The sequence below is a fragment of the Saprolegnia diclina genome (genome assembly GCF_000281045.1).
Source record: "Saprolegnia diclina VS20 unplaced genomic scaffold supercont1.2, whole genome shotgun sequence".
In the NCBI taxonomy this organism is placed as follows: domain Eukaryota; phylum Oomycota; class Saprolegniomycetes; order Saprolegniales; family Saprolegniaceae; genus Saprolegnia; species Saprolegnia diclina.
Genome location: NW_008246069.1, coordinates 1,164,047 through 1,191,253, shown reverse-complemented (window position 1 = coordinate 1,191,253; position 27,207 = coordinate 1,164,047). Strand labels below are relative to the sequence as shown.

General features: G+C 58.5%; 15 protein-coding genes across 16 annotated transcripts; 7 read left to right on the top strand and 8 right to left on the bottom strand.

Annotated features, from left to right (window-relative positions):
• SDRG_01011 lies at positions 1 to 3,750 on the bottom strand. 2 transcript variants are annotated; one of them, XM_008606518.1, is made up of 9 exons: positions 3,728 to 3,750; positions 3,456 to 3,673; positions 3,087 to 3,401; positions 2,899 to 3,041; positions 2,632 to 2,849; positions 2,131 to 2,576; positions 1,870 to 2,087; positions 1,616 to 1,811; positions 1 to 1,566 (listed from the first exon to the last, which is right to left on the bottom strand). In XM_008606518.1, coding segments are annotated over exons 1-9 (3,291 nt in total). In that variant the 5' UTR covers positions 3,730 to 3,750; the 3' UTR covers positions 1 to 31. The 2 variants fall into 2 exon arrangements, with proteins under 2 accessions (XP_008604740.1, XP_008604741.1); XM_008606519.1 differs by having other exon boundaries at positions 32 to 1,566; positions 3,087 to 3,673.
• A 415-nt stretch (positions 3,751 to 4,165) lies between these two features.
• SDRG_01010 (hypothetical protein) lies at positions 4,166 to 5,232 on the bottom strand. The gene has a single exon (XM_008606517.1). It carries the CDS (start codon positions 5,157 to 5,159, stop codon positions 4,233 to 4,235), a length of 927 nt encoding a protein of 308 aa, XP_008604739.1. The 5' UTR covers positions 5,160 to 5,232; the 3' UTR covers positions 4,166 to 4,232.
• A 354-nt stretch (positions 5,233 to 5,586) lies between these two features.
• On the top strand, positions 5,587 to 6,668 carry SDRG_01009 (hypothetical protein). Its single transcript, XM_008606516.1, has one exon. It carries the CDS (start codon positions 5,675 to 5,677, stop codon positions 6,599 to 6,601), a length of 927 nt encoding a protein of 308 aa, XP_008604738.1. The 5' UTR covers positions 5,587 to 5,674; the 3' UTR covers positions 6,602 to 6,668.
• SDRG_01008 (hypothetical protein) lies at positions 6,628 to 7,353 on the bottom strand. Its single transcript, XM_008606515.1, has one exon. The coding sequence runs from the start codon at positions 7,213 to 7,215 to the stop codon at positions 6,727 to 6,729; it is 489 nt and encodes a 162-aa protein (XP_008604737.1). The 5' UTR covers positions 7,216 to 7,353; the 3' UTR covers positions 6,628 to 6,726.
• A 43-nt stretch (positions 7,354 to 7,396) lies between these two features.
• SDRG_01007 (hypothetical protein) lies at positions 7,397 to 7,983 on the top strand. The gene has a single exon (XM_008606514.1). It carries the CDS (start codon positions 7,427 to 7,429, stop codon positions 7,895 to 7,897), a length of 471 nt encoding a protein of 156 aa, XP_008604736.1. The 5' UTR covers positions 7,397 to 7,426; the 3' UTR covers positions 7,898 to 7,983.
• A 467-nt stretch (positions 7,984 to 8,450) lies between these two features.
• Positions 8,451 to 9,731, top strand: SDRG_01006 (hypothetical protein). Its single transcript, XM_008606513.1, has one exon. The coding sequence runs from the start codon at positions 8,471 to 8,473 to the stop codon at positions 9,638 to 9,640; it is 1,170 nt and encodes a 389-aa protein (XP_008604735.1). The 5' UTR covers positions 8,451 to 8,470; the 3' UTR covers positions 9,641 to 9,731.
• Positions 9,732 to 9,832: 101 nt separating this feature from the next.
• Positions 9,833 to 11,103, top strand: SDRG_01005 (hypothetical protein). The gene is made up of 2 exons (XM_008606512.1): positions 9,833 to 10,115; positions 10,165 to 11,103. Exons 1-2 carry the CDS (start codon positions 9,837 to 9,839, stop codon positions 11,047 to 11,049), a joined length of 1,164 nt encoding a protein of 387 aa, XP_008604734.1. The 5' UTR covers positions 9,833 to 9,836; the 3' UTR covers positions 11,050 to 11,103.
• A 206-nt stretch (positions 11,104 to 11,309) lies between these two features.
• SDRG_01004 (hypothetical protein) lies at positions 11,310 to 14,864 on the top strand. Its single transcript, XM_008606511.1, has 9 exons — positions 11,310 to 11,363; positions 11,415 to 11,581; positions 11,630 to 11,947; positions 11,995 to 12,137; positions 12,186 to 12,403; positions 12,452 to 12,897; positions 12,940 to 13,151; positions 13,197 to 13,392; positions 13,442 to 14,864. The coding sequence occupies exons 1-9, from the start codon at positions 11,353 to 11,355 to the stop codon at positions 14,767 to 14,769; spliced, it is 3,039 nt and encodes a 1,012-aa protein (XP_008604733.1). The 5' UTR covers positions 11,310 to 11,352; the 3' UTR covers positions 14,770 to 14,864.
• Positions 14,865 to 14,937: 73 nt separating this feature from the next.
• Positions 14,938 to 18,698, bottom strand: SDRG_01003 (hypothetical protein; the record flags this gene model as incomplete). Its single annotated transcript, XM_008606510.1, has 9 exons — positions 14,938 to 16,409; positions 16,457 to 16,652; positions 16,701 to 16,918; positions 16,964 to 17,409; positions 17,456 to 17,673; positions 17,736 to 17,878; positions 17,928 to 18,311; positions 18,359 to 18,600; positions 18,652 to 18,698. 9 exons carry the CDS (start codon positions 18,696 to 18,698, stop codon positions 14,938 to 14,940), a joined length of 3,366 nt encoding a protein of 1,121 aa, XP_008604732.1.
• A 301-nt stretch (positions 18,699 to 18,999) lies between these two features.
• On the bottom strand, positions 19,000 to 20,322 carry SDRG_01002 (hypothetical protein). The gene is made up of 4 exons (XM_008606509.1): positions 20,097 to 20,322; positions 19,988 to 20,044; positions 19,828 to 19,939; positions 19,000 to 19,777 (listed from the first exon to the last, which is right to left on the bottom strand). The coding sequence occupies exons 1-4, from the start codon at positions 20,283 to 20,285 to the stop codon at positions 19,542 to 19,544; spliced, it is 594 nt and encodes a 197-aa protein (XP_008604731.1). The 5' UTR covers positions 20,286 to 20,322; the 3' UTR covers positions 19,000 to 19,541.
• Positions 20,323 to 21,193: 871 nt separating this feature from the next.
• Positions 21,194 to 22,871, top strand: SDRG_01001 (acetyl-CoA C-acetyltransferase; the record flags this gene model as incomplete). Its single annotated transcript, XM_008606508.1, has 10 exons — positions 21,194 to 21,227; positions 21,276 to 21,374; positions 21,425 to 21,598; positions 21,650 to 21,709; positions 21,761 to 21,855; positions 21,905 to 22,030; positions 22,081 to 22,144; positions 22,194 to 22,477; positions 22,537 to 22,754; positions 22,799 to 22,871. 10 exons carry the CDS (start codon positions 21,194 to 21,196, stop codon positions 22,869 to 22,871), a joined length of 1,227 nt encoding a protein of 408 aa, XP_008604730.1.
• Positions 22,872 to 22,949: 78 nt separating this feature from the next.
• On the bottom strand, positions 22,950 to 23,570 carry SDRG_01000 (hypothetical protein; the record flags this gene model as incomplete). The annotated part of the gene is made up of 1 exon (XM_008606507.1): positions 22,950 to 23,570. The coding sequence occupies one exon, from the start codon at positions 23,568 to 23,570 to the stop codon at positions 22,950 to 22,952; it is 621 nt and encodes a 206-aa protein (XP_008604729.1).
• Positions 23,571 to 23,682: 112 nt separating this feature from the next.
• SDRG_00999 (hypothetical protein) lies at positions 23,683 to 25,080 on the bottom strand (the record flags this gene model as incomplete). Its single annotated transcript, XM_008606506.1, has 1 exon — positions 23,683 to 25,080. One exon carries the CDS (start codon positions 25,078 to 25,080, stop codon positions 23,683 to 23,685), a length of 1,398 nt encoding a protein of 465 aa, XP_008604728.1.
• A 497-nt stretch (positions 25,081 to 25,577) lies between these two features.
• SDRG_00998 (hypothetical protein) lies at positions 25,578 to 26,806 on the top strand. Its single transcript, XM_008606505.1, has 2 exons — positions 25,578 to 26,195; positions 26,252 to 26,806. Exon 2 carries the CDS (start codon positions 26,278 to 26,280, stop codon positions 26,746 to 26,748), a length of 471 nt encoding a protein of 156 aa, XP_008604727.1. The 5' UTR covers positions 25,578 to 26,195; positions 26,252 to 26,277; the 3' UTR covers positions 26,749 to 26,806.
• Positions 26,807 to 26,851: 45 nt separating this feature from the next.
• SDRG_00997 (hypothetical protein) lies at positions 26,852 to 27,195 on the bottom strand (the record flags this gene model as incomplete). Its single annotated transcript, XM_008606504.1, has 1 exon — positions 26,852 to 27,195. A coding segment is annotated over one exon (344 nt), but the record flags the coding sequence as incomplete, so codon positions are not given.
• Between the last annotated feature and the right edge of the window lie 12 nt (positions 27,196 to 27,207).

Here is a 27,207-nt window from a genome sequence, read left to right as displayed (position 1 = left end):
GCTCTTATAAGTATAGTTGACACTAGATTCTCTACTGCTGGACCGTCATTTCTTCGAGAAGCGCGAGGTTGCGCGCGATACCGGAGACGCCGCTGATGAGGCAGCTGAGGAGCAGGAGTTCTTCCATCGAGACGTTTTCAAACCGGTTGTTTTCCATGAGCCACGCGGCGTACGACCGGCGCATCGTGGCGGCCGCTTCCAGCAGCGAAAACGTCTCGACGTCCAAAATGTCGTGGGCGCGGCACAAAGCTTCCTCGACCGGCATCGGCGCCGTCGAGTTGTCGGCACCAGGCGACAAGACTGGAATGACGTCGAGGACGTCGACGGTCACGGACGCTTCGTTGATCGGTGCCAACACGGTTCGGTGCAGACCCGGCGTCGGAATATCGGGGGCACGGTGCTGAAAGACTTCGACTTCAAGCTTGAGGCCGTTCTCGAGCGCTTCCATAAACTCCTCGAACGACACCTTGCCGCTCTTGTCCTTGTCGACGATCTCCATAAAGTCGGCTACGTACTCGTCGATCTCGTCGATCTTCATCGCGCCCGACTGCCGAAAGACGTGCTGCAGCATCGTCTTGACCTCATCTGCGTCGATCTCGCCCGAGCAGTCGGTGTCTGCAAGCCGGAACGCTTCCTTCATCTGCATAAAGAGCGCGGTCTGGTCGGCGTCGGCGTAGCGAAAGTCCTCGCCAAAGAGCGAGTGGAGCGTATCGAACGTATCGTGGATCGCGGCGCCGAGCTCTTTGGTCGAGAAGGCCCACGTCTCTTTCGGCGTCGCATTGTCTTCGAGTTCGGCGAGGCTGTTGCGGTCGAGTGGCCGCGCAACGAGCGACGACGGCTCGATGCTGAGGCGGCGCGGGCCTGGTTCCGTGTGCGGGTTCGCCTTGCGAAACTGAAACCACGTCACGAGCTTGTACAAAATGAGCGTGTTGTTGAGGAGGCGCTGGCAGCCGTCGAGGACGCGCTCGTACTTTTGCTGGGAAAACTTCGGTCGCCACAAGAGCGGCTCAAAGTTGGCTTCGCGCAAGAGCGCTTTCTGCTCAATGAGAAGCGCCGGCGCCTGCGTCTCGACCACGTCCTGGACGTCGCGCATGGTCTCGTCGTCGACGACGCCGTTTGCGCTCAGGTTTTGCTCAAACAAAGTTGTGAACGCCGACTGCCCGAGCTGCATTTGCTTTTGCACGTTCTCGCGCAGCAGGCCGATCGCCGACTGGGGCCAGAAGCAGAGCTCGACCATGATGAAGAGGATGATGCCGAGAGACATTTGCGCGAGGTTCGAGTACGACGACATGGGCATCGTCGCGGTGCCGGCGCACGCGCAGCCTTTGAGAAAGATGCCAGTGGCCACGTAGGCCGAGACAAGACCAGCGTACGACTCGAAGCCGCCCTTCCACTTGATGTAGAGCGAGAACGTGACCCAGACGAAGAGGAAGAGGTTGCTGATGCCAATGACCAACGCTTGGCTCACGCAGCCGTACGAGCAGATGAAGAAGAGGATCACAGACGGGATGATGGAGCCGGCGACAACGCCACCGACACGGTTGAGCGTCACGCTAAACGAGCCACCTACGCACGAGCACGTGAGCAAGATAGTAGCATTTGCATTGGTACAAACCGATGTGGTTGCCCATGACGTAGGCGATCGTGGTGGCGGTCGTGGCCGAGTAGGCAAAGACGTAGACCGAGAGGAAGCAGCCGACAAGGATCGCGCTCCAGACCTTGACGCCCGTGATAAACTTGACTTTGGTGTACTTGGCCGGGTCCACGAATGCGCCCATGGACTTTTTCAAAAAATTGCGGACGCGCGACCCCTAGTTCAGAACAACATAAGCCTCTTGCGTGTTTTTAGTCGAGCGAACAAGTGCATACCGTGTTGTGTGTTTTCTTGTTGAGTTTGGACTGAAACTCAACCAATGTCGTGCAAAACGACTGGAGCGAGAAGAGAAAGAGGTTGAGCGGAATGTTGCCTTCGACGTCGGCGACCGTTGGCTTTTCGCGCGAGTAGATCTTGGTCTGCGTTTTCTGGAAGAGCTGCAGCAGCCCTTCCATTTGGCGCTCGAGTTCGTCCATTTGCGTCAAATTGAGGTCTACTGTAGCATGAGAAACGCGCCGACACAAGTATTCGTATACCTTTGTGCACGAGGTGGATTTCATCCGAGATCTCGTGGAGCACGGCGGCCGACTTGAGCTGCACGACGTACACTTGGCGCTGGAGCTTCTTCATAAAGAGTTCGTGGAGGCGCTCGTAGCGCTCGAGGTGGATCGCTTGGTTCATCGCGCGGAGGTTGTCGATGAGCGACGCATACAAGTCGATGTACGGCTTCGTGACCGACTTTTGAAACTTGAGCGCGTAGTGCAAGCCGATGCTCTGCTCCCACCACACGTCGTTGAGAAGTGCGTACATCGTGTCCTTCTTTGCGACCGCCAAGTCAAACTTGCGCTGGAGTTTGAGCTTGAGAAAGTTCATGTGCTCGACGTCCTTGTTCTTGAAGCAGTACGAGTCGACAATCAAGTTGAGCAGGTCTTGGATCGTATCGGCCGCCGACGTGGTTTCTTTCTGGAGGGCGCGGATTGCACTAGACATGTCAGCATGATGAGTCTTGACGGTTACATATCATTTTTTCGGTCTACAAGATCGGGTACGGAATCCAGAGCACAAGGAATGCGACAAAGGCACCGAGGACGCCGAGCCACATGTAGACGAAGAGGTTCATGAGGATGTAGTCGGTCGAGTAGTATGGGTCGCCGAGGTGCTTGAGCGTAGACGCGTCGTTAAAGTCGTTTGGGCTCACGATCGTGAGTGCAAAGTACAAGTTGTTGCCCATGGCAAACTTTTTCGTGTTGGTTTCCTACACCATTCGAGGTAAGGAACGCGCTATACCTCTTCGATGGACGTACGAACGGCAGGAGAAGCACGATGGCGTTGAAGAGCATCACGAACGGCAGCACCGTGAAGAAGTCGCTGTTGTTGACGTAGTACGGCGTGCCGCTAAATGACTTGTTGATCTGGAGAAGCGTGCCGTCGGCCATCGCCAAGGCGACTAGAAAGCAGCATGAGCACATGGAAACTGGGTAGATCGATGTACCTTCGTCGTTGGTGTTGAAGACTCGCGGGGTCATGAAGCAAAAGAGAATGCAGTTGAAGACAAACGCCATTCCGACGCCCGCGACCTGCTGGAACATCTCGCGGACAGTGGCGCCAATGTTCTTGCCGCAAGAAAAGATACACGCGACGGCCACGTAGCTGATGCCACCGAGGATGTACCAGTCGGGGAAGAGCGCCCAGTACTTGGGATGCACGTCGCTCGTGTTGACATTCGGGTTCTTGGTCTGCAGCATGGACGCGACGAGAACGCCACAAGCAGTGCGCACGGCCAGCTGCAGGTTCATCTTGAACTCGGCTACAGACAGGCGGTCAGTCCTTCCCTTTGGTATTCTTGTTCGCAATAGTGTACCTCGTGACCGGGCTTCGGCGCCAAGTGCGCGCCGCGTACCCATGTTGATGCGCAGCTTGCCGTGCGCTTCTTCTTCGGGCCGACTCATCTGGCGCGAGATGGTGCTCTTGCCGCGGCTGATGATGCGGCGCTTTGCCTTGGGCGTATCGCCCGCGTGGAAGCCGAACGAGCTCTGCTGCTTCTCATAGTATAAGGTCGTCGGTGAGGCGTGTTCGCTCCTACGCCATCGCATGAGGTCATCGTCGTCGTTGAGCAGCAGAAGCGGTAGGTACATGGGGTACTGCTGCGGCCTGCGCAAAATGGAAACTGCCAAACTTCGAGCAAAAATTACTTCGATATTGCTAGCCAATCCCCGCCGTACCAGATGATACATCGACTTTGATTGGCTGATTTTTCGAAGATCGCGCCCACGTGTTCGATAGGAAAGGGCAGCGACAAGACTTGTCGCGGGGGCGGGCCTGTGATGGCCATGCCACGCCTGCGACAGAGGCGAGCGTGGGTATGCGCATGCGGCCGCAGCTGCTTGCAGCTAACGTGCGCAATGGCGTCAGGCAAAGCCGATGCCTGATATGCTTGGTCGTTGCACGCACAGCGACGCGTCGACGGCTTTTATGGCTCGGCGGGGTGCGACCATCCGTTGGCAGCGATGTACACTTGCATCTCCGTACCTCTTGCGATGGGCAAGGCGCACGTGCCAACAACGCAACAGTGGGTGCGAAAGCACTGGCGTAGGTACGCTTCGAACACGCATGCAAGTTCTATTACGATCACGATGGTTCACCACGCGAGCCGGAGGCCGTCGTACGCCATCTCGACGCCCAGCTGCTTGGCAGCGACAAACTCGGCCAGCATCGGCGGCGGGTTGTGGTAGTTGAACTGGTGGCCCATGCCCGTGAGGTAGCTCTGCTTGGGCTTGAGCACCGAGATGGTCTCGAGCGCTTGGATCAAATTCATGTGCGTGCCATGAAACTGCTCGGGATGGAGCGCGTCGATAAAGAGCACGTCGATGGGCGCCGCTTGCAAGATGGCCATGGCGTCGTCGCTGATCGCGCTCAGGTCGGAGAGGTACGCGATGCGCTTCCCAACTTCGGCGCCAAAGAGGAAGCCGCTGGCGACGTAGTCCTTGCCGTGCCAGAGCGGCAGCGCCTGGAAGCGCACGCCACGTCCGACCTCGAATGTATCAAAGTCGTCGAAGAGCTGCCACTGCAACTGCGCGGTCCAGCGGCCGCCCGAATGCTTGGACTGGAACAAGTACGAAAACTTGGCCTCGACCTCGTCCTTGGTGCGCTGGTGGCAATGGACCCCGAGCGGCTTGAGCGTCTTGGTCTCGGCGTCAATTTGCTGCACGTCGCGCAGGTCGTCAAGGCCAAAGCACGCGTCGGCGTGGCCGTGAGTCAAGACGACAGCATCGATCGCAAACGGACTGTGCTGCGGGTGTGCGCGCAAGAGGCTGTCGCGGAACGTCTTGCCGCAGTCGATGAGCACAGTTTGGCCCAAGAGGCGCACGAGGAGGCTCGGGTTGTTGCGCCGGTTCTTGGAGGCCGGGTTCGCGAGCGCTTCGGGGCACACGGGACATGCCGGGTTGGTCACGAGACAGCGCACAACCGGCACCGACGACGATGGCCCACTGCCGAGGACGACGATCTCGAGCTCTGGCATCGTCGCGGGCGTGGTCGAGAAGGCGCGAGACAGGCGGCGCAGCATGCACCTGCTCGATCGTCGCACGAATATTGCGCTCGTGGTCCGATTTCAAAGCCATGTCAGGCGCGACATCTTGCCTATTATATGCATTGAGCATACGATTAACCAGCTATCATTTCTGCATACAAAGAACAATATAAAAAGATGCAAAATACGTGTGCACTGCAGGTCCCCAGGAACCTCAGTGTCGATTGCCGTCGAGGATAAAAACACGCCGATTAAAGTGGACGGCTGAGCGATCCTGCATTGTGCAAGCATATTCTTCCTTGGCTGCTGTGGTTTAACGTGCTTGGAATTGCAAGGTACAGCTGTGCCGCAGCGTCGGAGAGAAAGCTTCCAGGAAAAGCGCTGCGCAACGCGGCGAGCGGCAATCTATTGGGTGGAAATAGACGAAGATTTGCAGTCGGAGCGTACATTTCCGCACAATTCAGCCAATCATAATGGATCTTTGAAGCTTGTCCCGTATTTTACGCTATCGCGACCGTTCAAACCTGCAGTTGCCAGCCACAGGCAGCCTCATGGAGATCATCTTCCTCGGAACGGGTACATCGACGGGCGTCCCGTCGATGCAATGCCTCCTCAGCGGTAAGAACTGCGCCGTGTGTCATCACGCCCACGCGGTGCCCGGCTCCAAGAACCGGCGCAACAACCCGAGCCTCCTCGTGCGCTACGGCGGGCGCAATGTGCTCATCGACTGTGGCAAGACGTTCCGCGACAGCATTCTCAAGGTCTTCCCGGCGAAAAACATCGTGTCGCTTGACGCCATCGTCCTCACACATGGCCACGCCGACGCGTGCTTGGGCATGGACGACCTCCGCGAGCTGCAAGTGTTCCAGTCGACCCGCTGCGCCGAGACGGGCGAGGACAAGAAGATCGCCAACGAGCCCATGTACGTGCATTGCCACGCGCGCACCAAGGCCGAGGTCGGGCCCAAGTTTGACTACCTCATGCTCAAGCCATCGGAAGCCGAGGCGACCATCTACCGCTGGACGGCCAAGCTCGACTGGAAGCTCTTCGAGGACCTTGGCGCGTTCAATGCGGCCGGCGTCGCGTTCACGGCGCTGCCCGTCGCGCACGGAAAAGGGTACGTTTGCAGCGGATTTGAGTTTGGTGCGGACGTGGGCGCGCGCTTCGTGTACCTCTCGGACCTCCACGAGCTCCCAGACGCGACGCGGGCGCACCTCCTCGCCAACCCAGCGCCAATCGACGTCCTCGTCATTGATGCCATCTACTTGCACGACGTGCATGGCGCGCACCTCAATCTGCCGCAAGCGATCGAGATTGCCAAGGTCCTCCGGCCCAAGAAGACGTACCTCGTGGGCATGAGCCACGAGTTCGACTACGACGCGCACAATAGCTCGATCCACGCCGACGTGCTGCGCGACGCCAACCTCGACGTCGAGATGGCGTACGACGGCCTCGAACTCGTGCTTGGTCAGCACTAGCGACTATATCATAGAGCCAATTTACGCTCGAGAATAAAGCCTGGAAAATACTTCCTTTTTGTGTTGTTACATTGTTATGGTGAACTCAGCTCCACCTACGTGCTAGCCTTGTAGCCTCAGGACGCTCATCCTTGCTTGGCAGGCGAGTCGCGGAGCATGTCGACGGCCTCAATCCCGTCTTCCGTGTAGAGCTCGGATGTCTGCACAAAGCCGAGTGACGAATAGAACGGCGCCAAGCGGGCTTGGGCGTTGAGGAGAATCGGTGTGTTGGGCCACGTGTGGTCGCAGGCTTCGATGGCTTTGGTCATGAGTGTTTTGCCGACGCCCGACCCGCGATATGCGGGCGACGTCACGACGCGGCTAATGATCGTGTGCTTCTGCGTCGGGCCTTTTGTGCCCGGCCCGAGCAAGCGCGCATACGCTGCAATCGCGTGGTTGTCGGCGCCAGTGCCGACGAGATGCAGACACGTCGGTGTCTTGTCGATGTTGTCCGCGTCCAAGTAGGCGCATCGCTGCTCGACGACGAAGACAGCGCAGCGGACGTGAAGGATGTCGTAGAGCGTTGTTGCCGACAGCTTGGCGAACGGCTTACACACCCAGTTGATGGCCGTCATGGCGTCTTGTCAGATGCGAGCGATGAATGCTCAGCCTCGAATACCTTCGGCGCCATTCGACGCTCGTCTCGGACCTGCATGCCACCCTGCCACCACCTGGGCGATCCAGCCGGATGATGACACCCCTGACCTGCACTCGATGCGTGTCCTATATTTTTAGCCAATCACCAATGGCGAAAAGTTTGACTTGGTCATTTTTCAATCTTCCACGATGGTCCACTGGGTGTGTAAGCCGTTCGCGGAGCTCTCTGCCTCGCTCCTCTACGACATGATGGCCGTGCGCTGCGAGGTCTTTATCGTCGAGCAATCATGCGCCTACTTGGACTCGGACAACGTCGACAAGCTCCCGATCGTGTACCACTTGGCCGCGCTCGCCGACGACGGCGCCATCATGGCCTACGCCCGACTCCTCGGCCCTGGTACGAAGGGCGCGTCGCAGCAACTGCCCATGATTGGCCGCGTCCTGACGTCGCCCAAGCACCGCGGTGGCGGTCTCGGGAAGCAGCTCATGCAGGAAGCGATCGCCGAGTGCTCGCGGCGATGGCCAGGCAAAGCCATCGAGATTAGCGCCCAAGTGTATCTGGAAGGCTTTTACAAGTCGCTCGGCTTTGCAGCCACGTCCGAACCGTACGATGACGATGGTATTATGCACATGGATATGGTCCGTCCGCCGTCGCAGTAGCTGCTTCCAGTCGTAAATACATGCAATGTTAATCAACACCTAAATCGACGTCGATGAGCCGTTGTTGCTCGAGCGGCCATTGCTCATGTATCGTCCGCGCAATCCGCCAAGTACGAGCAAGGTAGGCACGAGATCACTTGATCAAAGAAGCGGTCTTTTGGGTAGTCTCGGCGCGGGAGCGTCTCAAGGCACCGGTTGCGAAGGCATCTCGGTTGCTCTCGTGAGAGACTCCAACACGTGCAGGACCACATGCACTGTTTCGAACGGCGTGGCGGCTACCGGTACCGGTGCGATGGCGCAGAGTGAGTGCATGTACATAAGATGGAGCCTCGCTCGTCAACTTTCCCGCTCCTCATTATTCTTGGTATTCGAACCCGACTGCCAAGCCCGAATCTGCACACATCCGCTGCCAAGTATAATGCTTGGACCACGCTCGTCGTCCCAGAGATCGCAAATGTTCGGTCTCTGAACGTCGCCAACAACGTTGAAGCCGGCAAAGTCGTCGAAGTTCAACCTCTCAACTTCGACGACACTGATGGGCATTTCGAAATATCCGCCTCAAGCAGTACTCTCATGACGGACAACGGGCTCACGGGCGGCAACTTGGACGCGCTTCTCTCGCAGCATGCGGCGGGCATCGCAGAGCTCAAGGCGCTCGTCAAGGACGTTCTCACGCCCGAGCACGACGACGTCTGGCTGCTGCGGTTCCTCCTCAGCAACGGCAGCCCGGCCGCGAGCGAGGAGCCAATCCGGTTCACGATCACGTGGCGGGCTGAGCGCAAGGACGCGCTCGAGCGCATCAAGCAAGGCGGGCAGGCGCCATATCACACTGAAGTGAGCAAGTACCAGGTGGCGGGCGACCACAAGTACACGGCGCTGGGCGAGCCGATCTTCTACGTGCGCATTGGGCTCTGCAACCCGCGCGCGCTCATGGACAACGTCTCGTACAACGCGGTGGTCGAGTACATGATGCTGTCGCGCGAAGCCACGATGGTGTACCTCGACACCAAGTCGCGCGAGACCCGGACGCTGCTCAAGGCCATAACGATCTTGGACTTTAACGGCTTCTCGCTGCTCCGCGGCAACGACGCACGCTTCTCCAAGGTGCTTGGCGACACGAGCAAGCTCTCGGAGAAGATGTACCCGCAGGTGCTCGGCCGCACCATCTTTGTCAACACCCCCGCCATCTTTTCGTTTTGCTTTCGCCTCATCAAGCCACTCATGAGCGCCCGCGCCGTGGCCAAGATGGTGTTCTGCCCCGGCGGTAAGCAGCTGAGCGACTGCCCGTATGTCACCAAGTACCTCAAGCTCTCGGACCTTCCGACGTTTCTTGGCGGCCAGTGCTCGTGCGACGGAAGCGGCTGCATCGGTGGCATCCCCAACTCGCAGACGACACCGCTCACGAGCGTCGACGACGACGGCCTCGCCTCGATGACGGTCGCCGCGCGCTCGGTGCAGTCGCTTGACATTGCCATCAAGAGTGGGCGCGTGTTCGAGTACACGCTCGGCGTGCCCGGCAAGCGCGTTGAAGTGAGCGTCGCGTTCAAGAGCTCGGGCGACAGCAACGTGATCGAAATCTTCCCAAAGCAATTTCTCCAAGACACGAGTGGGCTCGTCGACGGCGTGTGGCCCGCACCAGCGGACGGCGTCGTCACCATCTTGTTTGATGGCAACGACGCGGTCTTCCGCGGGCGCCAGGTCCAGTACAAGGTCGAGGTCGTCGACGACCCCGCCGACGCCTAAGGTGTCTTGCCTGGTTGCTCACGCTACCGCCATTAGTCTATGCGTTCTATATCACAAATTCCACTTGCCCTCGTGGTTTATACTGCCAGAACCGAGCTCCGAAGAGTGTTCCCGCGTGCTTGTCCTTGCGTCGTGGTCCCACTTTGCCCGATGACGTGATCCAAATTCGAAGTTCGAAGCCTTCTATATTTTTGGGATGATGGTGGACGATGGCACGTCGGGCGGCAACTTGGACGCGCTCTTAGCCGGCCGTGCCAAAGACCTCGGCCAGCTCAGGGCGCTCGTGGGCGACGCCCTTACGCCTCTGCACGACGACGTGTGGCTGTTGCGGTACCTCCTCAGCAACGAGACGCCGGCTGCGTGCGAAGCTCCGATTCGGTTCACGATTCAGTGGCGGGCGGCGCGGGCCGACACGATCGCCGCGCTGCACGCTGGCGCCAAGCCTCCGCTCCACGCCGAGATTGAAAAGTACTTGGTACTATTGTCGCATTGCAAAGAAGTCAGGCGCCACATTACGATTCTAGGTGGCCGGCGACCACAAGTTGACGCGTCTCGGCGAGCCGCTTGTGATTGTGCGCATTGGGCTGTGCAACAGCAAGGCGCTCATGAACAATGTTGCGTACGATGATGTGGTCGAGTATATGATGCTGGCGCGGGAGGCGACAATGGTCTACCTGGACCAAACGTCGCGCGCGACACGGACGCTGGTCAAGGCCAGTACGATCTTGGACTTTAGCGGGTTTTCGCTGCTTCGCGGCCATGACGCACGCTTCTCGCGCGTCCAGGGCGAGTGCAGCAAGCTCTCGGAGCAAATGTACCCGCAACTGCTTGGCCGCACCATCTTTGTCAACACACCGGCGGTGTTTTCTTGGGTCTTTAAGCTGCTCAAACCGCTCTTGAGCGAACGCACGGTCGCCAAGATGGTTATCTGCCCCGGCGGCAAACAACTAAGTGACTGCCCGTATGTCGCCAACTATCTCAATCTCTCGGACCTCCCGACGTTCCTTGGCGGCCAGTGCATGTGCGACGGGCGAGGTTGCATCGGCGGCCTTCCCAATTCACAGACGACCCCGCTCACGGGCGTCAATGACGACGGCCTCGCCTCCATGACGCTGGCGCCGCGCTCAACGCAAACGATCGAGCGCTCGATCGCCTCTGGCTGCGTGCTCGAGTATACGCTGGGCGTCCCCGGCAAGCGCGTGCTGGTCAGCGTCGGCTTTATTGGCGCATCCACGGTGCTACCAATTCTACCGGCGCAATTTCTGGATCAAGCGACCGGGTGTATCGATGGCGTGTGGTCGGCGCCCTCGGACGGCGTACTTCGACTTCACTTTGATGCCAACGACGCCGTCTTTCGCAGCCGCGATGTCCAGTATAAGGTCGACGTAGTCGCGTCGGCTTTATTGTGAGTTTATAGTCGTGTATAAGTTTATAAGTGTATCATTGAGATACGTTGCTGCACCTTTTCTTGGCTCGTCCGATGGCGCTATATTTGTGGAGAAAAGTGGGCTCGAGAAGTGTCGTAGCGCTGCACAAAAAACGACCAGCCTTCTCGAAAAGATCTGCCAATCGGCGTACGTTCTGTGATGGGAACGATCGTTCATTGGTGGATTTGGATGACACGCAAGTTTCATGGCCGTTCTATTTGGGGCACTTCAACTTGGACAACCACGCTGCGAAAGGCTGTCCGCGGATCAGTAGCAAAGCGCCCGATGAAGACGACGTACGTCCCATGCAAGCAATGTCTGCAAGTTGCCTAAGTGGAGGGGCGTAGAGCAACCAAAGTACGACCGGCGTTGGCCCGCCGTCTCTGCGACTTCTTCCAGCGACCACCGCCAAGCGACCCACGCACGAAGAGCCAAGACACCATTGACGCCCGCAGCGGTGTTCGCATCGAAATGACTGGTCGCAAGCGACCCGCGCCGTCGATCGCAGTGCCAGGTACTAGTAGACAACATGCTGGTTTCACAGGTTGCAAACGTGGTGTAGCGAGCTTTAAGTTCAATTTGGAGCTGGGGGCGCGAGCGGGGGCCGGCGTCATTGTAGCCTCCATCTTCCAGACCGCGTACACTGGCCCGTCGAATGGCGATGCGGCGTACCCCCAGCTCTACTACTTTTTCCCGTCCTGGTACATTCTGGGCGGCGTGAGCTACATTGCGATCGCCATGATCTTCTCGATCGGCACCAACGTCGGGTCGACGATCCGCGAGACGTTTCAAGAGACGCTTGGGGTCGTCATCGCGTTTCTCTTCAACGTTGTCGTCTTTGCGTGCTTTACGCCGCGCGTGTACCACTCGGCCGACGACGGTACGCATGTTGAACTATTGCACATGATATCTCATCGTGATTGCTAGTGGCCAACAGTCTCGGGAACGGTACGCTCGTGCGGATCGAGCACGCGTTTAGCGGCACGCCCTACTACGTGACGCCCAGTGATTTTTACATTATGCTCCCGTGCATCATTCTCTTTACGGTGGCGATCGTCATGACCCCGCTGGTATAGTTTATCTTTCTAAATATGTCACTATCACGAGCTCTGTGCTAGGAAACCATCACCAAGAAACTCGCGGTGGGCAACAACATTTACTTTGCACTGACGCTCATCAACCCCAACAACCCAAATGACACTGCGCACCTCAAACCGTACAACGACCCGATGCTCGCCACGTCCAACATCTTTCGAAACCTGTTTGTGTACTTGCTCCTCGGCGTCCTTGGCGGCCTTATCGCGCTTGTTGTCATGCTCGTGCCCTACCCCATTTTGTACTACACTATCCTCAATTTCTTCATCGTATCATGACGCGGCGGTAGTGCCATCCACCGCCTCCGCGCCGAGATCCAGTCGACGACTACGGTTCTCGCCGACCTCTTGCATTTGATGGTCGATGCCTTCTGCTTTCGGCGCAAGACCAACCGGCACAGTACGCACGTCGCGTTTGAAGTCGCTCGGAAATTGGCTGACGCCGACGCCAAGCAAGCGCGCATGGAGTCGCTACTCGACGACGTGTGGTGGGAGCAAAGCGTCGGGTTGCATTTTCTCTTGCCGATCCGTACGTCGATCGTCAAGCCATTCCTGGGACTGTACGCGAGTCTCCTGGACGACCTCCGTGCGATGAGCGATGCTGTACAAACAGGACGTCATGGCGCCTTCCATTCTCTCGTCGTATCACGTGTACCAAAAGACGTGTACCTCGTGCAAATGAAATCGGTGCGGGCGCTCGACGCCATCGCCTCCGACATCCTCGCCAATGCCAGAGGTATGTGGTATCCTCGTGGACGAGGCAGTACGACATGACTAGTGTTGCCGACGGACGCGGTGGACGAGGTGCGCACGGCCATGGCGGCGCTTTTGCAAGCCGTCCATGCGGCGCACGTCGAGTGCTGCGAGAGTGCGACGCCGAGCGACATTGAAGACGCGATGACGTGCTACCTCTTTCTCTTTGCGCTCGAGTCGTACTGCGAGACACTTTGCACATTTCCGGTCACCTTTAATCAGCTTCAACACAGCACGGTACCGACAGATCCATAACCACGAAAATCTTATCGAAGCGACTAGGGACTCCGCGCTTGGATGTTTCTGCAGCGCTGGTGCCGTCGTATGGTGGACCCGACGCAGTACACCAAGCAGAACCTCCAGATCGGCATCAAGGTTGCGTGCGCTGTCGTGTCGGGCAGTGTCTTTGCCGTGTATGTCTTCGGGTTTTCGCCCACGGCGGCTTCGGCGCTCGCGTACCTCTGGGGCAGCCATGTTGGTACGGACTTGCTACCACGGAATCGCGAAGCCTTGATGTGTCAAGGTAGGAGGCTCGTTTAGCCGGACGGCCAACCGCGTCGGTGGCGCTGTTGCCGGCAGCATTGTGCCCTCCGTGTGCCTCTTCCTCATTTGCAGCTACGGGTGCACGTCGTCGACGACCGCGACGATCCTTCTCGACAGCGTCATGTTTGTGTGGGTCACCATGTCCATGTACATTAGCCTCCAAAACCATGCGTGGTCCTACGCTGGGTTTGTTTCGGCGTACGTCTCCAGCGGTGTCTTCCTCAACGGCTGCGCCTGCGGTGCAACCACCGTCGCGCCCATTTCATCGTACGCCAACTTGGCTCAAGTGTCGCTCGGCATCGTCTTCTTCATCGTCATCGAGTGGCTTCTCTTTCCGCAAAGCGCGACGACGCTTCTTCGCGCCAACATGTTGGCGCAATTGCAGCTGCTTCAAAGAGCCTTTCACACGCTCTTTGAGGTCACGGTGGCGACCCACGGCAACGTCCCAACGCTCCTTGCCACCGAAGCGATTGTGATGCAAACGTTGCCATCGCTTCTGTTGGCGCAACCGGGCCTGCTCACCGAGGCGCAGTACGAGCCGCGGTTGTGGCGCCCACCGTTCCCGATAACCAAGTTTGCCGCCGTCTGTGACAGCATGAAGCGGCTCGAGCACCATACGCGCGTCATGTTCAAGCTCGCAAAGTGGTTTCAGCGCCGTCGCCACTCGGTGCAGCGCCGGCTCTCGGTGAACGCTGGCGACTTGCACCGGCGGTCGACAGTCTCGCAGCGCGCGACGGCGCCACCGACGCTCGCGTGGACGTTCTCGACGACCGAGCTCGGCGGCGCGATCCACGATACGTTTGCGTCGCTAGAGATTGTCTTTGGCGACGCTTTTGCGTTGGCCGATGCGGATCGGGTCGCGCATTTTTTGCAAATGAAAGAGGCGTTCCGGCGCGCCGACGTTGACGGCAACGGCGTCCTCGATGTCGCTGAAGTCGAGCGCGTGCTACGGGAGCTGTGGGGCCACTCTGTGCGGCTCGACGATCACGTGCGAGCGTTTATGGCGCTCGTGGACAAGGACAAGAGCGGCGCCGTGTCATGCCAAGAATTCATGGACGCTATCGACGACGGTCTCGTGCTGCGGGGTCCCTCGCGTCCGAGTCTACATCCGCAAGAGCTTCTCGACCTCGACGACGTTGCACTGACAGATACAGCGCAGAACATGCGAACCGCGTACGCCGCTTGGCTTTTACAAGACCGGCGGTTTGAGAAGGTCTCGATGGACGAGCTGCTCTTGCTCAACGGCCTCATGGGGTGCGTCAGCGGCATAGCCATAGAGCTGCAGCGTCTTGCCGATGTGTCGGCCCAGTAGTCGTATTTTCTATAGACTAAAGTACACATATGTCTGTTGCTCGGAGAACAGTTTGCCGTTCCTTGCACGAGTCTCTATCTCAATATACACTCGGAAAGAAGAAATGGTTGTGCAAATTGATGGTACATCGAGTATACAGGTCGTCGCCCTGTGGCCAAAAGGTCGCGCCTACTGCTGGACCGTCATTTCCTCGAGGAGCGCGAGGTTGCGCGCGATGCCCGAGACGCCGCTGATGAGGCAGTTGAGGAGCAGGAGCTCTTCCATCGACACCTTTTCGTAGCGCTGCTTCTCCATGAGCCACTCGGCGTACGACGCGCGCATTGTCTTTGCAATGTCGACCAGCGAGAACGAGTCGACGTTGAGCATGTCGTGGGACCGCGTCATCGGCGACATCATCTTGGCCGGCGACGACTGCTGCCGCGCGAGCTTCTCGACGTTGACGCTCACATCGTCCTCCGTGATGGCCGGGAGCGCGACCGGCCGCGACTTGTGCTGGAAGACCTCGACTTCGAGCTTGAGGCCGTGCTCGAGCGCTTCCATAAACTCCTCGAACGACACCTTGCCGCTCTTGTCCTTGTCGACGATCTCCATGAATTCGGCCACATACTCGTCGATCTCGTCGATCTTCATCGCGCCCGACTGCTGGAAGATGAGCTCGAGCATCGTCTTGACCTCGTCGACGTCAATCTCGCCCGAGCAGTCGGTGTCGGCAAGCCGGAACGCTTCCTTCATCTGCATAAAGAGCGCGGTCTGGTCGGCGTCGGCATAGCGAAAGTCCTCGCCAAAGAGCGAGTGGAGCGTATCAAACGTATCGTGGATCGCGGCGCCGAGCTCTTTGGTCGAGAAGGCCCACGCCTCTTTGGTTGTCACGACGTGCTCCGTGTTGATGGACGCGCGGATGATCTCGTCGAGCTTGAGCTTCTTCTCGAGGACTTCGCCGTCGGCCGCCTTTTGCGCCTTCCGGAATTGAAACCACGACACGAGCTTGTACAAAATGAGCGAGTTGTTGAGGAGGCGCTGGCAGCAGTCGAGCACGGCTTCGTACTTTTGATAGCTGAACGCCGGCTTCCACAGCAGCGGTTCAAACGACGCCTCCCGCAAGAGCGACACTTGCTCGGTGATGAGCGCCGGCACTTGCTTGGTGACGATCTTGCGCACTTCGTCCATCTTGTCTTCGTCAATCGAGCCGTTCGCGCTCAGGTTTTGCTCAAAGAGCGTCGTGAACGCGGTCTGGACGAGCTTCATTTGCTTCTGCACGTTCTCGCGCAGCATGCCGATCGCCGACTGCGGGCAAAAGCACAGCTCGACAAAGATGAAGAGGATGATGCCGAGCGACATTTGGCACAGGTTCGAGTACGACGAGATGGGCGTGATGCTGTCTTTGGAGCAGTCGCAGCCCTTGAGGAGGACGCCGGCGGCCACGTACGCAGCGACGAGACCCGCGTACGACTCGTACCCACCCTTCCACTTGATGTACATGGAGAACGTGACCCAGACGAAGAGGATGACGTTGGTGAGGAACACGACGAGCGTGTGGTCGACGCAGCCATACGAGCAAATGAAGAAGAGAAAGACGGACGGGATGATCGAGCCAGCGACGACGCCACCGACCCGGTTGACCGTCACACTGAACGAGCCGCCTAGACACCGTAAGTACTCGCGTTGGGTGGGATCGTGGTGTATGTACCGATGCGGTTGCCCATGACGTACGCGACCGTCGAGGCCGTGGTCGCCGAGTAGCCAAAGACGTAGACCGAAAAGAAGCAGCCGGCAAGAATCGCAAACCAGATTTTGAACGCATTTTGAAACTTGATCTTGGTGTACTTGGAGCTGTCAAAGTACGAGAGCACAGTGTTTTTGAAAAACTTTTTCATGCGCGAGCCCTAAACATCCTCAGTTCCTGGGGCTTATATAGGGATAGGGATACGTACCGTCTTGTGGTCCTTGGTGTTGTACGTGTCTTCAAACTCGACCAATGTCGTGCAAAACGACTGCAGCGAGAAGAGGAAGAGGTTGAGCGGAATGTTGCCCTCGACGTCCGACGCGGTTGGCTTCTCACGCTGGTAAATCTTGTTTTGCGTCTTCTGAAAGTCCAGCAGCAGCTTCTCCATTTGACGTTCAAGGTCCCGAATCTCCGTCAGCTCGAGCTCTACAGGTTGATCATGAGATTGACGATAGCGAGTAGCGGACGCACTCTTGGTGTTGGTGTGGATCTTGTCGGAAACCTCGTTCAGGACGGCGGTTGCCCGGAGCTGGATCATGTACACGTCCTTCTGCAGCTTCTTCATAAAGGACGTGTGCAGCCGCTCGTAGCGCTCGAGCTGGATCGCTTGGTTCATCGCGCGGAGGTTGTCGATGAGCGACGCGTAGAGCTCAATGTACGTCTTGGTGACCGACGTCCGAAACTCGAGTGCATAATGCAAGCCGACGCTCTGCTCCCACCACACGTCGTTGAGGAGCGCGGTCATCGTGTCCTTCTTCGCATGCGCCAGTTCAAACTTGCGCTTGAGTTTGAGCTTGAGAAAGTTCATGTGGTCGACGTCCTTGTTCTTGAAGCAGTACGAGTCGACAATTAAGTTGAGCAAATCTTGGACTGTATCGGCGGCCGACTTGGTTTCCTTTTGGAGCCGCCGGATTGCACTAGACAAGTATGAGTATCACGAGGACAGCTTGTCGTGTGTCGTACAAGATCGGGTATGGCACCCAGAGCACAAAGAGCGCAATGCACGCGCCAAGGACGCCGAGAAGCATGTACACGGCGAGGTTCTTGAGGATGTTGGAGGTCGAGTAGTACGGATCGTTGAGGCCCTTGAGCTTGCTCGGGTCGATAAAGTCGTTGGGACTCGCGAGTGTGAGCGAGAAGTACAAATTGTTGCCGATCGCGAATTTTTTCGTGTTGTTTTCCTACCCAACATCACGGTTGAGCGTTGGAAGACTAGAAACACGCAAAAGATTGTCAACTTTACCACAGGAATGATGAGCATGACCAGCGTAAACACCATGATGAAGGGCAGGATCGTGTAAAAGTCGTTTTGGTGCACGTAGTACGGCGTGCCACTGAACGCCTTTTCGATCTTGGTCATCTTGCCATCGTCGACAGCCTTGTTGGCTACGCGTACGTACGTACTGCCAGTGTCCATGATACTGTAGGTAGGTACCTTCGGCCAAGCTCGTAAAGAGCTCGGGCTGGAACACTGAGAAGATCGCAAGGTTGTACAGGAAGGCGACGCCGACGCCGGAGATCTGCTGGTAAATCTCGCGCACGGTCGAGCCAATGTTCTTGCCGCAAGAGAAGATGGTCGCCGTCGCCACGTACGAGATGCCGCCGAGGATGTACCACTCGGGGAAGAAGTACCATTGCTTGACATGAAGCGGCGCCGGCGCCACGATGATCGAGTCGTTGACCGAGACTGGCCGCGTGCTCAGGTTGAGGCCGTTGCCCGGGGCCTTGGGGTTGGTCGACGCAGTCGTGAGCACCATCGATGCAATCATGACGCCGACGGCGGTCCGCAGCGCCAGCCCGAGGTTGAACTTGAAATCGGCTACACGTCGACATAAGAACTGAGCGAAATGAGAGCGTATGGCGTACGTCGGAAGCGGTTGCTCGCACCGACCGCGCGCTCTTGACCCATGTTGATCTTGAGCTTCCCGAACGCGTCGTCGCGGGCGGACCGGCTTGCGCGGCTCATGCGCGACTCGCGGCGGCCGCCGAGGCTCGCTTTGCTTGGCATCGAGTCGCGCGTGACAATGCTGATGGGCGGTAGCATGCCATGATTGCTCTCGTGGCGGCTCAGGTTGCGATTGCGCAATGTCGAATCCTCACTGCTGCGCCTAGAGTCCATCGACGATGCTAGGACGCCACGTCATATCGGAAGTGCATACCCTTCGACGGGCGTCGCCAGCACGTGGTACTTGGAGGGACTGTCCATGAGGCACCTCCTACTCGCCGCCGCCATGAGCGAGTGATCGGTCAAGTGCGTCCTCTCACCTTGGTGGTTCACGCCACGATTCAAATGCGGAAATGGAAATCACCAGCGAGTTACGTCGACAGATGCCACAAGGACAGATGCTTTCCTGCGGCTAATCGCACGCAACTCGCCCCAACACCAGCGACTCTCTTCCGTACAGGCCGTCGCGTCGACTGCGACAGCGCCTTGTCGCGCCGGACTCAGATATCTATCGCTCGTCCTAGACAGGCGGCCTCACGACGACGTGCAGACGCAGTGCCAACAGCGCCACGAGTTGCGTGTATTTAGTGTTTGCGATCGCACCCACTAGCCGACAAAGCCGAGGTTGCAGCGCTGTGAGTCACTCTCGCCCCGGTGCCCCGGGGCCCTCCTTGTATGCGATTGGCAGGCACATACAAAGAGCAAGTGAGTTTCCGAATGTTGACAGCGCCGTGTCACGCGTCCAAAGTGCACTTGTTGAAGCTCCTTGGACTTCAAGGCCGATGTGCAACGCGAGTCGCAGGCCTCGTGTTTACCTCGAATGGGTGCGCGCTGGACGGGCGAGCCATTAGTACGACGAGGCTGTCGGCGCCGCCTGCGAAACGCCGGGGTTGGCCGGGGCACCCCTTGTCCCTGGCGCGCCCGGGTTGTTTCTGTCGGCCAGAGGCGCACGCGCTAGAGACGCGGGAGGAACAGGATCGGAACGTGCCGCATCCATGCAACGCCGGCATGGACTCGTGGCAGCACGAAGCCCCGCGACGTCCATTCTACGGTACGCCTATACTAGCCCACGTTGTTTCGCAGTTTCGCAGCTTTTTCAAAGTGTTAGCGCACGAGCTTGTGGCTCGCGGACGGCGCAAGCTTCTTTGGGTTGGCGTCCAGCGTCAAGAGCGCTGTTATCTCTGCGACCCGCGCCTTGGACACGAACGGCTGCATCTGCCACGAGGCCACGTACAGAAGCGCCGCGTTGTGGCCGGCGCAGTCGAGCACGTCGGTGACGAGAAGCGTCTTTGCCAGAAGCTCGGCCTCGTACATGTGCACAAGCTCGCGCACGTAGGCTTCTACATCGCGATCGGTTGCAGTAGTATCATGGCGTCAGGAACAAGGTTACCAGATTGAAAAGTAGAAAGCGTCGCGCTCGGATCCGGATCGACTTGGACGATTTCGATCGACGGCATGGCTTCGTATCCGCACAGGTGGCGCATGCGCGCCACAACCTCGGCCTAAGCATGGCGCTAAGAACCACCAGCGACAAGGTTCAGGCGTCAAACCAAGCGATCAATGAGCACCGAGAGGTTGCGTTGGACAAAATGCGCTTCGCGCTGTAGCTAGAAGTGTAGAGAGTAGAGCCACATGCAGTAGCTGATGGCATGGTTGTACCTTGTGGCGCAGCTCCGTGTGCAGCCCCGTGGCCTCGGCGAGCACGCCCCAGGACTCGCCATCCGCGTAGGTTTCCTTCTGTAGAGCGTTGGCGATCTGCGTGAGCCGACTCGTACCCTCGGCGATCGCTTGGTCCCACTCGGTTTGGAGCTCGTGGAGGACTGCGAGGCGCGTTCGGCGGCGCTGCATGGTTGCTGGCGGCGACGCAGAACGATATGATTGGCTGAAATGTCAAACCATCCTGTGTGCGATTGGTTGACGTGGCGTGCGACGAGGCGGTCATGGCAAACGGCACTTGGACATACGATTGGCCAAAATACCGCACGGTGGTCGTTACGATTGGTTCAAACTCCGATGACATCGCAGCGGCATCAACACACGGTGATTGGCTGAAAAGACCAAGGTGAGTATTATTGTGTGTTATGTGAAAAACCGTTTTCACGTGAAAATCCTATTTCAGGTGGGAAGATCACTTGGACTTGCGTGCCCGTCATACGAGCAAGACGTCGACTGGTGGCGTCATCCGCGTCCTAAATTCATCATGTTGCCCTTTCGATAACTTGCGATTGTCACAGGAATACGAAGTTGCCCTTGAGTTGCGGCGAAGCGTGCACCTTGTCATTTCACAGCCTTGTTCGACCCGGTCTTCATGAGGAACTACTTGGTGCTGGCGCATGGTAATCACGTGGATGACAGCGGGCAAGGGAGAACGAGCCGTCCTGTTGCTGGATCTCGAGTGCTGCCACGAGGGTTGACACAAAACGCACGTGGATTTGTAATCGATTGCCCAAGGCAAATGGGTTTGTAAACCTCAAACTAGGACTTTTCGACCGAATTTGACCTCGAGATTCGGCATTTCACCGCACTTCAAGGCGCTTGTCCCACTCTTGCCATCATCACCGCCCCAGCGTACCCAGGTCACCATTTTATTCATGCGCTGATTGGTGCTCTGGCGTGAAATGACCTGCTTTACCACCAATCAACATCGCCTTGCACCGAAGTTCGCACCTGGTGGCGATCCAAGCGAAGTACGAAGTTCAAGTCGGGGATGGACCATTTTGGCTCATTTTCATTTTCAGCGGACAAGAAGGATTCCAATGGCGAAGCGTATCAAGGTGGCCTCCAACCGAGGTCCGTGGCATGCTACCGACGTTGCAAGATGATATCCTGTATGTGTAGACGTGTGCATCGTGGGTATTGCGCGGACGCCCATGGGGTCGCTCAACGGCGCGCTAGCGAGCAAGACCGCCGTCGAGCTTGGGGCGATTGCCATCAAAGGTACTACCCACCATCCAACAGCGGGACGCTCACCGAGATGCATGCTGCAGCGGCCGTCGAGCGCAGTGGCATTCGTGCCGAAGACGTCGATGAAGTATTTATGGGACACGTGCTCTCGGCCAACGCCGGTCAAGCTCCGGCCCGACAAGCTGCGATCAAGGCGGGTCTCCCCGACAGCGTGCCCTGCACGGCCATCAACAAGGTCTGCGCATCGGGCATGAAGGGTACGTCATTGCTTTCGATGACAAGTATGTCTCATCTCGTGCATGCTGTAGCGGTGGCGTTTGCGAGCCAGGCCATCATGCTCGGGTTTCGGGACGTTGTCGTGGCGGGTGGTACGTCACACGACCTGCCCCATTGACCCGATCCTCTCATGCGACTTGTAGGCATGGAAAGCATGACACATGCGCCCCACATGTCGGGGTCGCTCCGTGGCGGCGCTCGGTTTGGCGAAGTGTCGTTCGTCGATGCTGTCCAGCGGGTACACTCACCCTTTGATGTATGCAGTAAGATCTTACGCCACTGATTAGGATGGTTTGAACGATGCATTCGACAATGTGCCCATGGGCAACTTTGCCGAGCTCTGCGCCGAGAAGTACAACTTGTCGCGCGCCGATCAAGACGCGTATGCGGCCGAGTGCTACCGCAAGGCGGTCGTACGTCTATATCGACATTTGGTACCGATCTTGACGGATTCTTCGTCTAGGCGGCCACGGAGGCGGGCAAGTTCAAGGCCGAAGTAGTGCCCGTGCCCGTCATTCGCAAGCGCGGTAGCGTCGTAGATTCATCCGGGGTTGATTCTCAAACCAACGAGGACAGGCGAAGCCCCCGTGCTTGTGGAGAAGGACGAAGAGGCGTTCGCACGGCCCGTCTCGCTCGCGTCGCTTGAGAAGCTGCGTCCGTGCTTTGTGCCGCCGACCAGTGTCACGGCCGGGAACGCGTCGCCGATCAGCGACGGCGCGTCGGCGCTCGTGCTCATGAGCCGTGAAAAGGCCATCGCACTTGGCGTCGAGAGCAAGATTCTTGCGGTCATTCGCGGCTTTGATGACGCTGCGCACGACCCGCGCTTCTTCACCACGGCGCCGTCGCTTGCGATTCCCAAGGTACCCATTTGAAAGTCGGTTGCTATATTGAAACCTTGACACATTCGTGATGGCTTCAGGCGCTGCAGCGGGCGGACGTTGGCCTTGATGAAATCGACTTTTTCGAGCTCAACGAAGCGTTCTCGGCCGTCGCGTTGGCCAACTGCCAGATTCTCGGCATCGACGCGGGCCGCGTCAACATCTATGGCGGCGCGGTCGCCCTTGGCCACCCGCTCGGGTGCTCAGGCGCCCGCATCATTGCGACGCTCTGCTCGGTGCTCCACCAAGAGAATGGCCGGTGCGTTCACGTTGTCCAACGACGTCGTTCTCATGTCCACCTAGGATCGGTGTCGCGGCCGTGTGCAATGGTGGTGGCGGCGCGTCGGCCATCGTAGTTGAGCGCGTCGTCGCGTGACGCTGTCGCCTCTAAGCACCATATTCCCGTCGTTGTCTTCATATCTAAACCCTAAACCTATGCTACGCCGTCATATGTTCACGGATCGCAAGTCTCGGTGCCAAGCTCCTTGGCGTCAGCGAGTGGCGTTGGCGTCATCGGTGTCTCGACTACGAGCTGTCGCGTCGTGCGCACCACGTCTGGGCTACCGCGGAACGCCAACTGGTACGCGGCGTAGTGCTGGAAGAAGGTGCTCCCGAGGTACTCGACGATGTGCTGGACGTCGCTGGTCGAGAAGATACCAACATGCGTCGGAGGCATCTCGACGCTGTGCTGCGTGAGAAGCGTCTGGAGCTCGGTGTACGTCTCGGGTAACGTGGCCGCCGTCGTCGTCGCGGTCGTAAAGAGGCGGTGCACGACGAGGAGCGTCAGCGCTGTCTTTTGCACATCGCACGCGAACGCGTGCTTGCAAAATGCCAGCGCATAGTGGCACAGGTCGACGTGCGCGCGGCTCCGATAGTTGGTCGCGTAGTGGGCGACGCCGAGGAGCCGCTCCAGCGTTGCCTGCGCGTCGGCGGTCGTCGGTGCAGCGAGTAGCGCCTCCGTGTCCTCTTGGGAGAAGAGGCTGTAGACCAGCTCGTACCCCGTTGGCATCTTGGGCTTCTCGGGCTCGATCACGACCGGCACGACGACCTCCTTCGGCTCCTCCTTCTTGCCCATCGCCCGTTATCCAAAGTAACGCTATGTTGCCGCTCATCCCAGAGAAGCACTAAGATCTACAACTTCTCGGAGGTCTAGACACCAAGATGTAAAATCGAGCTCGTTACAGGCCTTAGTGCGAGTAGAGGTCCGAGACGTCCGACGCGACCGTGTCGTTGGCCGTGATGCGGTGTACGAACTGCTCGGGGATCGGGCGCTCAATGTACTCTTCCGAACCCTCGGCGACCGGAAAGGCGACGTTCATTTCGGACGACTTGGACGTGACGAGCTGGACATCACGGCCTTCGTACGAGAGGTACACGAGGCAGCCATCCGTCTTGTCGATCGCGACCGAGGGCACCTTGCCCTTGCACTGCACCTGGACGTTCTTGCAGTTGACAATCTCGACGGACGAGACCGCGCTGTCAAAGATGAGCTTGGTCTTCGTGCACTTGTCGAGCGCGATCGTCTTGGCCTTGCCCTCGATGATGAGCGTCGCCTGGTTGCAGTTGAAGATGTACACTTGCTGCTTCAAGTTGACATCCGAGAGCGTAAACACGTCCTTTTGGTGCGCAACAAACCAATTGCCGTTGCGGATCTCGCAGATCGGGTCCTTCTCGACCACCGGCGCCGGCGCCGCCTTGACCGGCGCAGCCTTGACCGGGGCCGCCACGGGCGCCGGGGCATCGCCGCTCTTGTATTCCTGGCGCCACGTCTGCATGTCCTTCGTGACCGTGCGAAGACCCGCGGTCTTGCCGCCGCTCTGGTCGATCGACTTGATGCCCGCAAAGATCGAGTTCATGCCACCTGCAGCAGGGGCCGCGGGCTTGGCCGGTGCCGCCGCCGGGGCAGCCGCTTCGGCCGAGTAGTTGGCGACGTCGCCGCCCTGGGCGTTCCAGGTCACACCCGTCGTGTGGTGCTCCTTGACGTACGCCATGAGCTGCACGAGGAGCGTCTTGAAGGACGCGACAAACTCAATCTGGTCGGGGTTGGACGTCTTGAACTGAACACGAATCTTGTTGCCCCAAAAGTCGCCGCCGCCAATGTACGACTCGATAAAGGGCTTGGGCGCCGGCTCGACGCAGAGCCAGCCGAGGCTCTGGATGCCTTCGTTGAGCATGTTCTGGTGGTTGGCAAACTCGCTGCGGTTGTCGCGGAGCTTGTTGATCTCCTTCATGCACTCCTGGATCGGTGCGAGGAGCGTCATGACCGGGCCCGCCGGCTTCTTCGAGACACTCGCCGCCACGAGGTACGTGCGCTGGGCGTCGAACGCGCGCTTGACGATCTCGCCGTACTTTTCGACCTCGGTGCCGAGCTTGGTGCAGGCGGCGAGGAACGGCGCGAGGTACGCTGCCGTGTACTCGTCGTACGCTTCGATGCGCGGGGCCACGGCGACGGCCGCGGGCTTGGCCGGCGCCGCCGCCGCAGCGCGCGGGGAAGCAGGCGAGCCGAGGCCCATCTTGGCCTCGACGGCGGCCAAGCGTTCCTGGAGGCGGTTGAGCATGTCTTGAAGGGGTTGAGTGGCGGCCATGGGGAAGGTGCAGCAAATGCCAAAGTGCGACGATCCGGGCGAAGGATGGGGATTCAATCTTAACCGGAGATTTCAACTGACGTTGTACGGCAATGTACGGCCGTACATTAGACCACCGCCGACAAGGGACTTTACTTACAAGTGGCAAGTCGTGCTTCGTGGAGTGGGCAGCACTGATGTATAGTACCGGTACTTTGTGGGAAGCAGCGCTAGGCCTGTATTGACCCATGGTATTGGCCCATCGATCTCGGAGAGGCGTCGCCACGAGCCATCGAGCCGACCGAGTTCTCTCGAACTGCGTTGAAGCTTGGGGCTCATATGTAGCTCTAGAAGACGCCCTTGTGCACTGCGTGGTGCAGCGCCTCTTGGCCTCGCCGCGATCTCCATTCTGCGTCTTCTGGACCAGTACGTGGGCGAAATTACGTGGCGGCGTTCGGTCGGCGGACTGTACGATGTACGTGTACATAGATACGAGGCGAATGTACGAAGACAGTACACGACATACAATCCTCGCTGGTTCTTGCTTGAAGTTGGTCGTCTGGGACGATGCCCATTGCTGCGTCTAGCGCGTCGATCGCCGCCGCCGCCGCCTACCCAAGGCCTTGTGGAGTGCGCTAAAGCTATGGCTGAAGAGAGCGCTTGCTACTGCACACGGAGACTGTGACATGGTCGTGAGCAACTGAGCTCAAAGTTTGGCGTCTGCGACAGCTACAACGGCTACGAAGCGCCATCACTGAAGGCGCGTCGTAGTGACGAGCGTGTTATCGATGAACAATCGCCTAGCTCAATATGCTAGAATGACGAGCGTCGGTGGCACCAGAGGAGCCAAGTCACCGGGCAGCTAGCACTTTTGCCGCTAAGTACACAGTACTTCCGAGTTGCGATGCCGTCTCTTCAGTCGCGTCCTCATTCGAGCCGCATCCAGGCAGTGCGGTGTGCAATGTCAAATTCCCATTAGCTATTTGCACTAGCCGTAGGCGTAGCGTTGGTCGTAGGCCCTGGTGTGGTGGCTCGACGCCAGTCTGACGTGGCGCGCGCTTGTTCGCGCGCACCCAGCGCGCGCGAACCTCGAGCACACGATGCATACAAATACCAAGAGTGCCTATTTTTATGTGGTACATATACAAAAGGAAGGTATTCAAATGAGGTTGCATCAATATTTTTTTGACAGATTTAGCGTCGTGTCCTATTCCCCCGATGGCGACGCCCGAGGAGCAAAAGTTTCAGGTGTACAACCAGGCGCTCCTGCACGCGTCGACGTGCCGCCTGCCCGAGTGCAGCAGCCACGACGGCCGGTGCCACAAGGTGCGCGCGTCCATCAACCACTTTAGCCAGTGCTACGCCAAGCGGCGCACGACGTCGCGCATCGACGAGATCGAAGAGTGCAAGCACTGCGGCAAGATCTTTGGCCTCCTCTGCTACCACGCCAAGGTGTGCCAAGCCACGGACAAGTGCCAAGTGCACATGTGCGACTATTTGCGGCGAAAGATGGGCCAGCAAGCGGCGGCGGTGCGCGGCCCGGCGCCCGAGGCGTGGCCGATCGAACGCCGTTTGGCACAGGCCGAGCAGGACCGGGTCCAGATTCTGGAGCTCCTGCGACACATTGTGAGGCAAAAGTACGCCAACGGCGAAGAGATTCAACCCTACTACCAGCAGTTCCTGCACTAACACGCGTTGAATATACAACATGTTCGTGTTCATAAATAGGACGCAATGTACATCTACGCAATATGGACAATCGGACAATAAATAGGGACACAACGATAGTCGGTCACTCGACCGCGCCCGTGTCGTCGTCCTCGAGTACCATCGCACTCATCGTAAAGGTTGGCATGCTGGGAACGACAGTCGCCAACGGCGCGTCGGCCAAAGTCAACAGCGCGTCTTCTGCCGCACGATAGGCTTTCAGTTGCGCCGCCATTGGGGATGGCGCTGCTTGTTTTGTTTCCACTACGGTGTCGGCGGCCGGCGATGGCGCATCCGTGCTCTCTTCCGAGGCCACTGGCGCTTCATCGTTGGCTTCGTTGGTGACGACATCGTCGACGGGAGCGGCCTCGGGCTCGACCGCCGCCTCTTCAACCGGTTCTTGGACGACTTCTTGCGGGACGTCGTCGACTGGCGCGGCTT

Coding starts and splice junctions, on each gene's coding strand:
- SDRG_01011 (XM_008606519.1), bottom strand. Junction 2,088..2,130: donor AATCCACCTCGTGCACAAAG/GTATACGAATAC, acceptor ATGCTACAGTAG/ACCTCAATTTGACGCAAATG. Junction 1,567..1,615: donor CGTCATGGGCAACCACATCG/GTTTGTACCAAT, acceptor GCTCGTGCGTAG/GTGGCTCGTTTAGCGTGACG.
- SDRG_01002 (XM_008606509.1), bottom strand. CDS start 20,285: ATGCAGCGCCGCCGAACGCGCCTCGCAGTCCTCCACGAGCTCCAAACC. Junction 19,940..19,987: donor CGGTGCTCATTGATCGCTTG/GTTTGACGCCTG, acceptor CGCCATGCTTAG/GCCGAGGTTGTGGCGCGCAT. Junction 19,778..19,827: donor GCTTTCTACTTTTCAATCTG/GTAACCTTGTTC, acceptor ATCGCGATGTAG/AAGCCTACGTGCGCGAGCTT.
- SDRG_01010 (XM_008606517.1), bottom strand. CDS start 5,159: ATGCTGCGCCGCCTGTCTCGCGCCTTCTCGACCACGCCCGCGACGATG.
- SDRG_01007 (XM_008606514.1), top strand. CDS start 7,427: ATGGTCCACTGGGTGTGTAAGCCGTTCGCGGAGCTCTCTGCCTCGCTC.
- SDRG_01009 (XM_008606516.1), top strand. CDS start 5,675: ATGGAGATCATCTTCCTCGGAACGGGTACATCGACGGGCGTCCCGTCG.
- SDRG_01008 (XM_008606515.1), bottom strand. CDS start 7,215: ATGACGGCCATCAACTGGGTGTGTAAGCCGTTCGCCAAGCTGTCGGCA.
- SDRG_01006 (XM_008606513.1), top strand. CDS start 8,471: ATGACGGACAACGGGCTCACGGGCGGCAACTTGGACGCGCTTCTCTCG.
- SDRG_01004 (XM_008606511.1), top strand. Junction 12,898..12,939: donor CATCCTCGCCAATGCCAGAG/GTATGTGGTATC, acceptor CGACATGACTAG/TGTTGCCGACGGACGCGGTG. Junction 13,152..13,196: donor ATCAGCTTCAACACAGCACG/GTACCGACAGAT, acceptor CGAAGCGACTAG/GGACTCCGCGCTTGGATGTT.
- SDRG_01005 (XM_008606512.1), top strand. CDS start 9,837: ATGATGGTGGACGATGGCACGTCGGGCGGCAACTTGGACGCGCTCTTA. Junction 10,116..10,164: donor CCGAGATTGAAAAGTACTTG/GTACTATTGTCG, acceptor TTACGATTCTAG/GTGGCCGGCGACCACAAGTT.
- SDRG_00998 (XM_008606505.1), top strand. CDS start 26,278: ATGGCGACGCCCGAGGAGCAAAAGTTTCAGGTGTACAACCAGGCGCTC.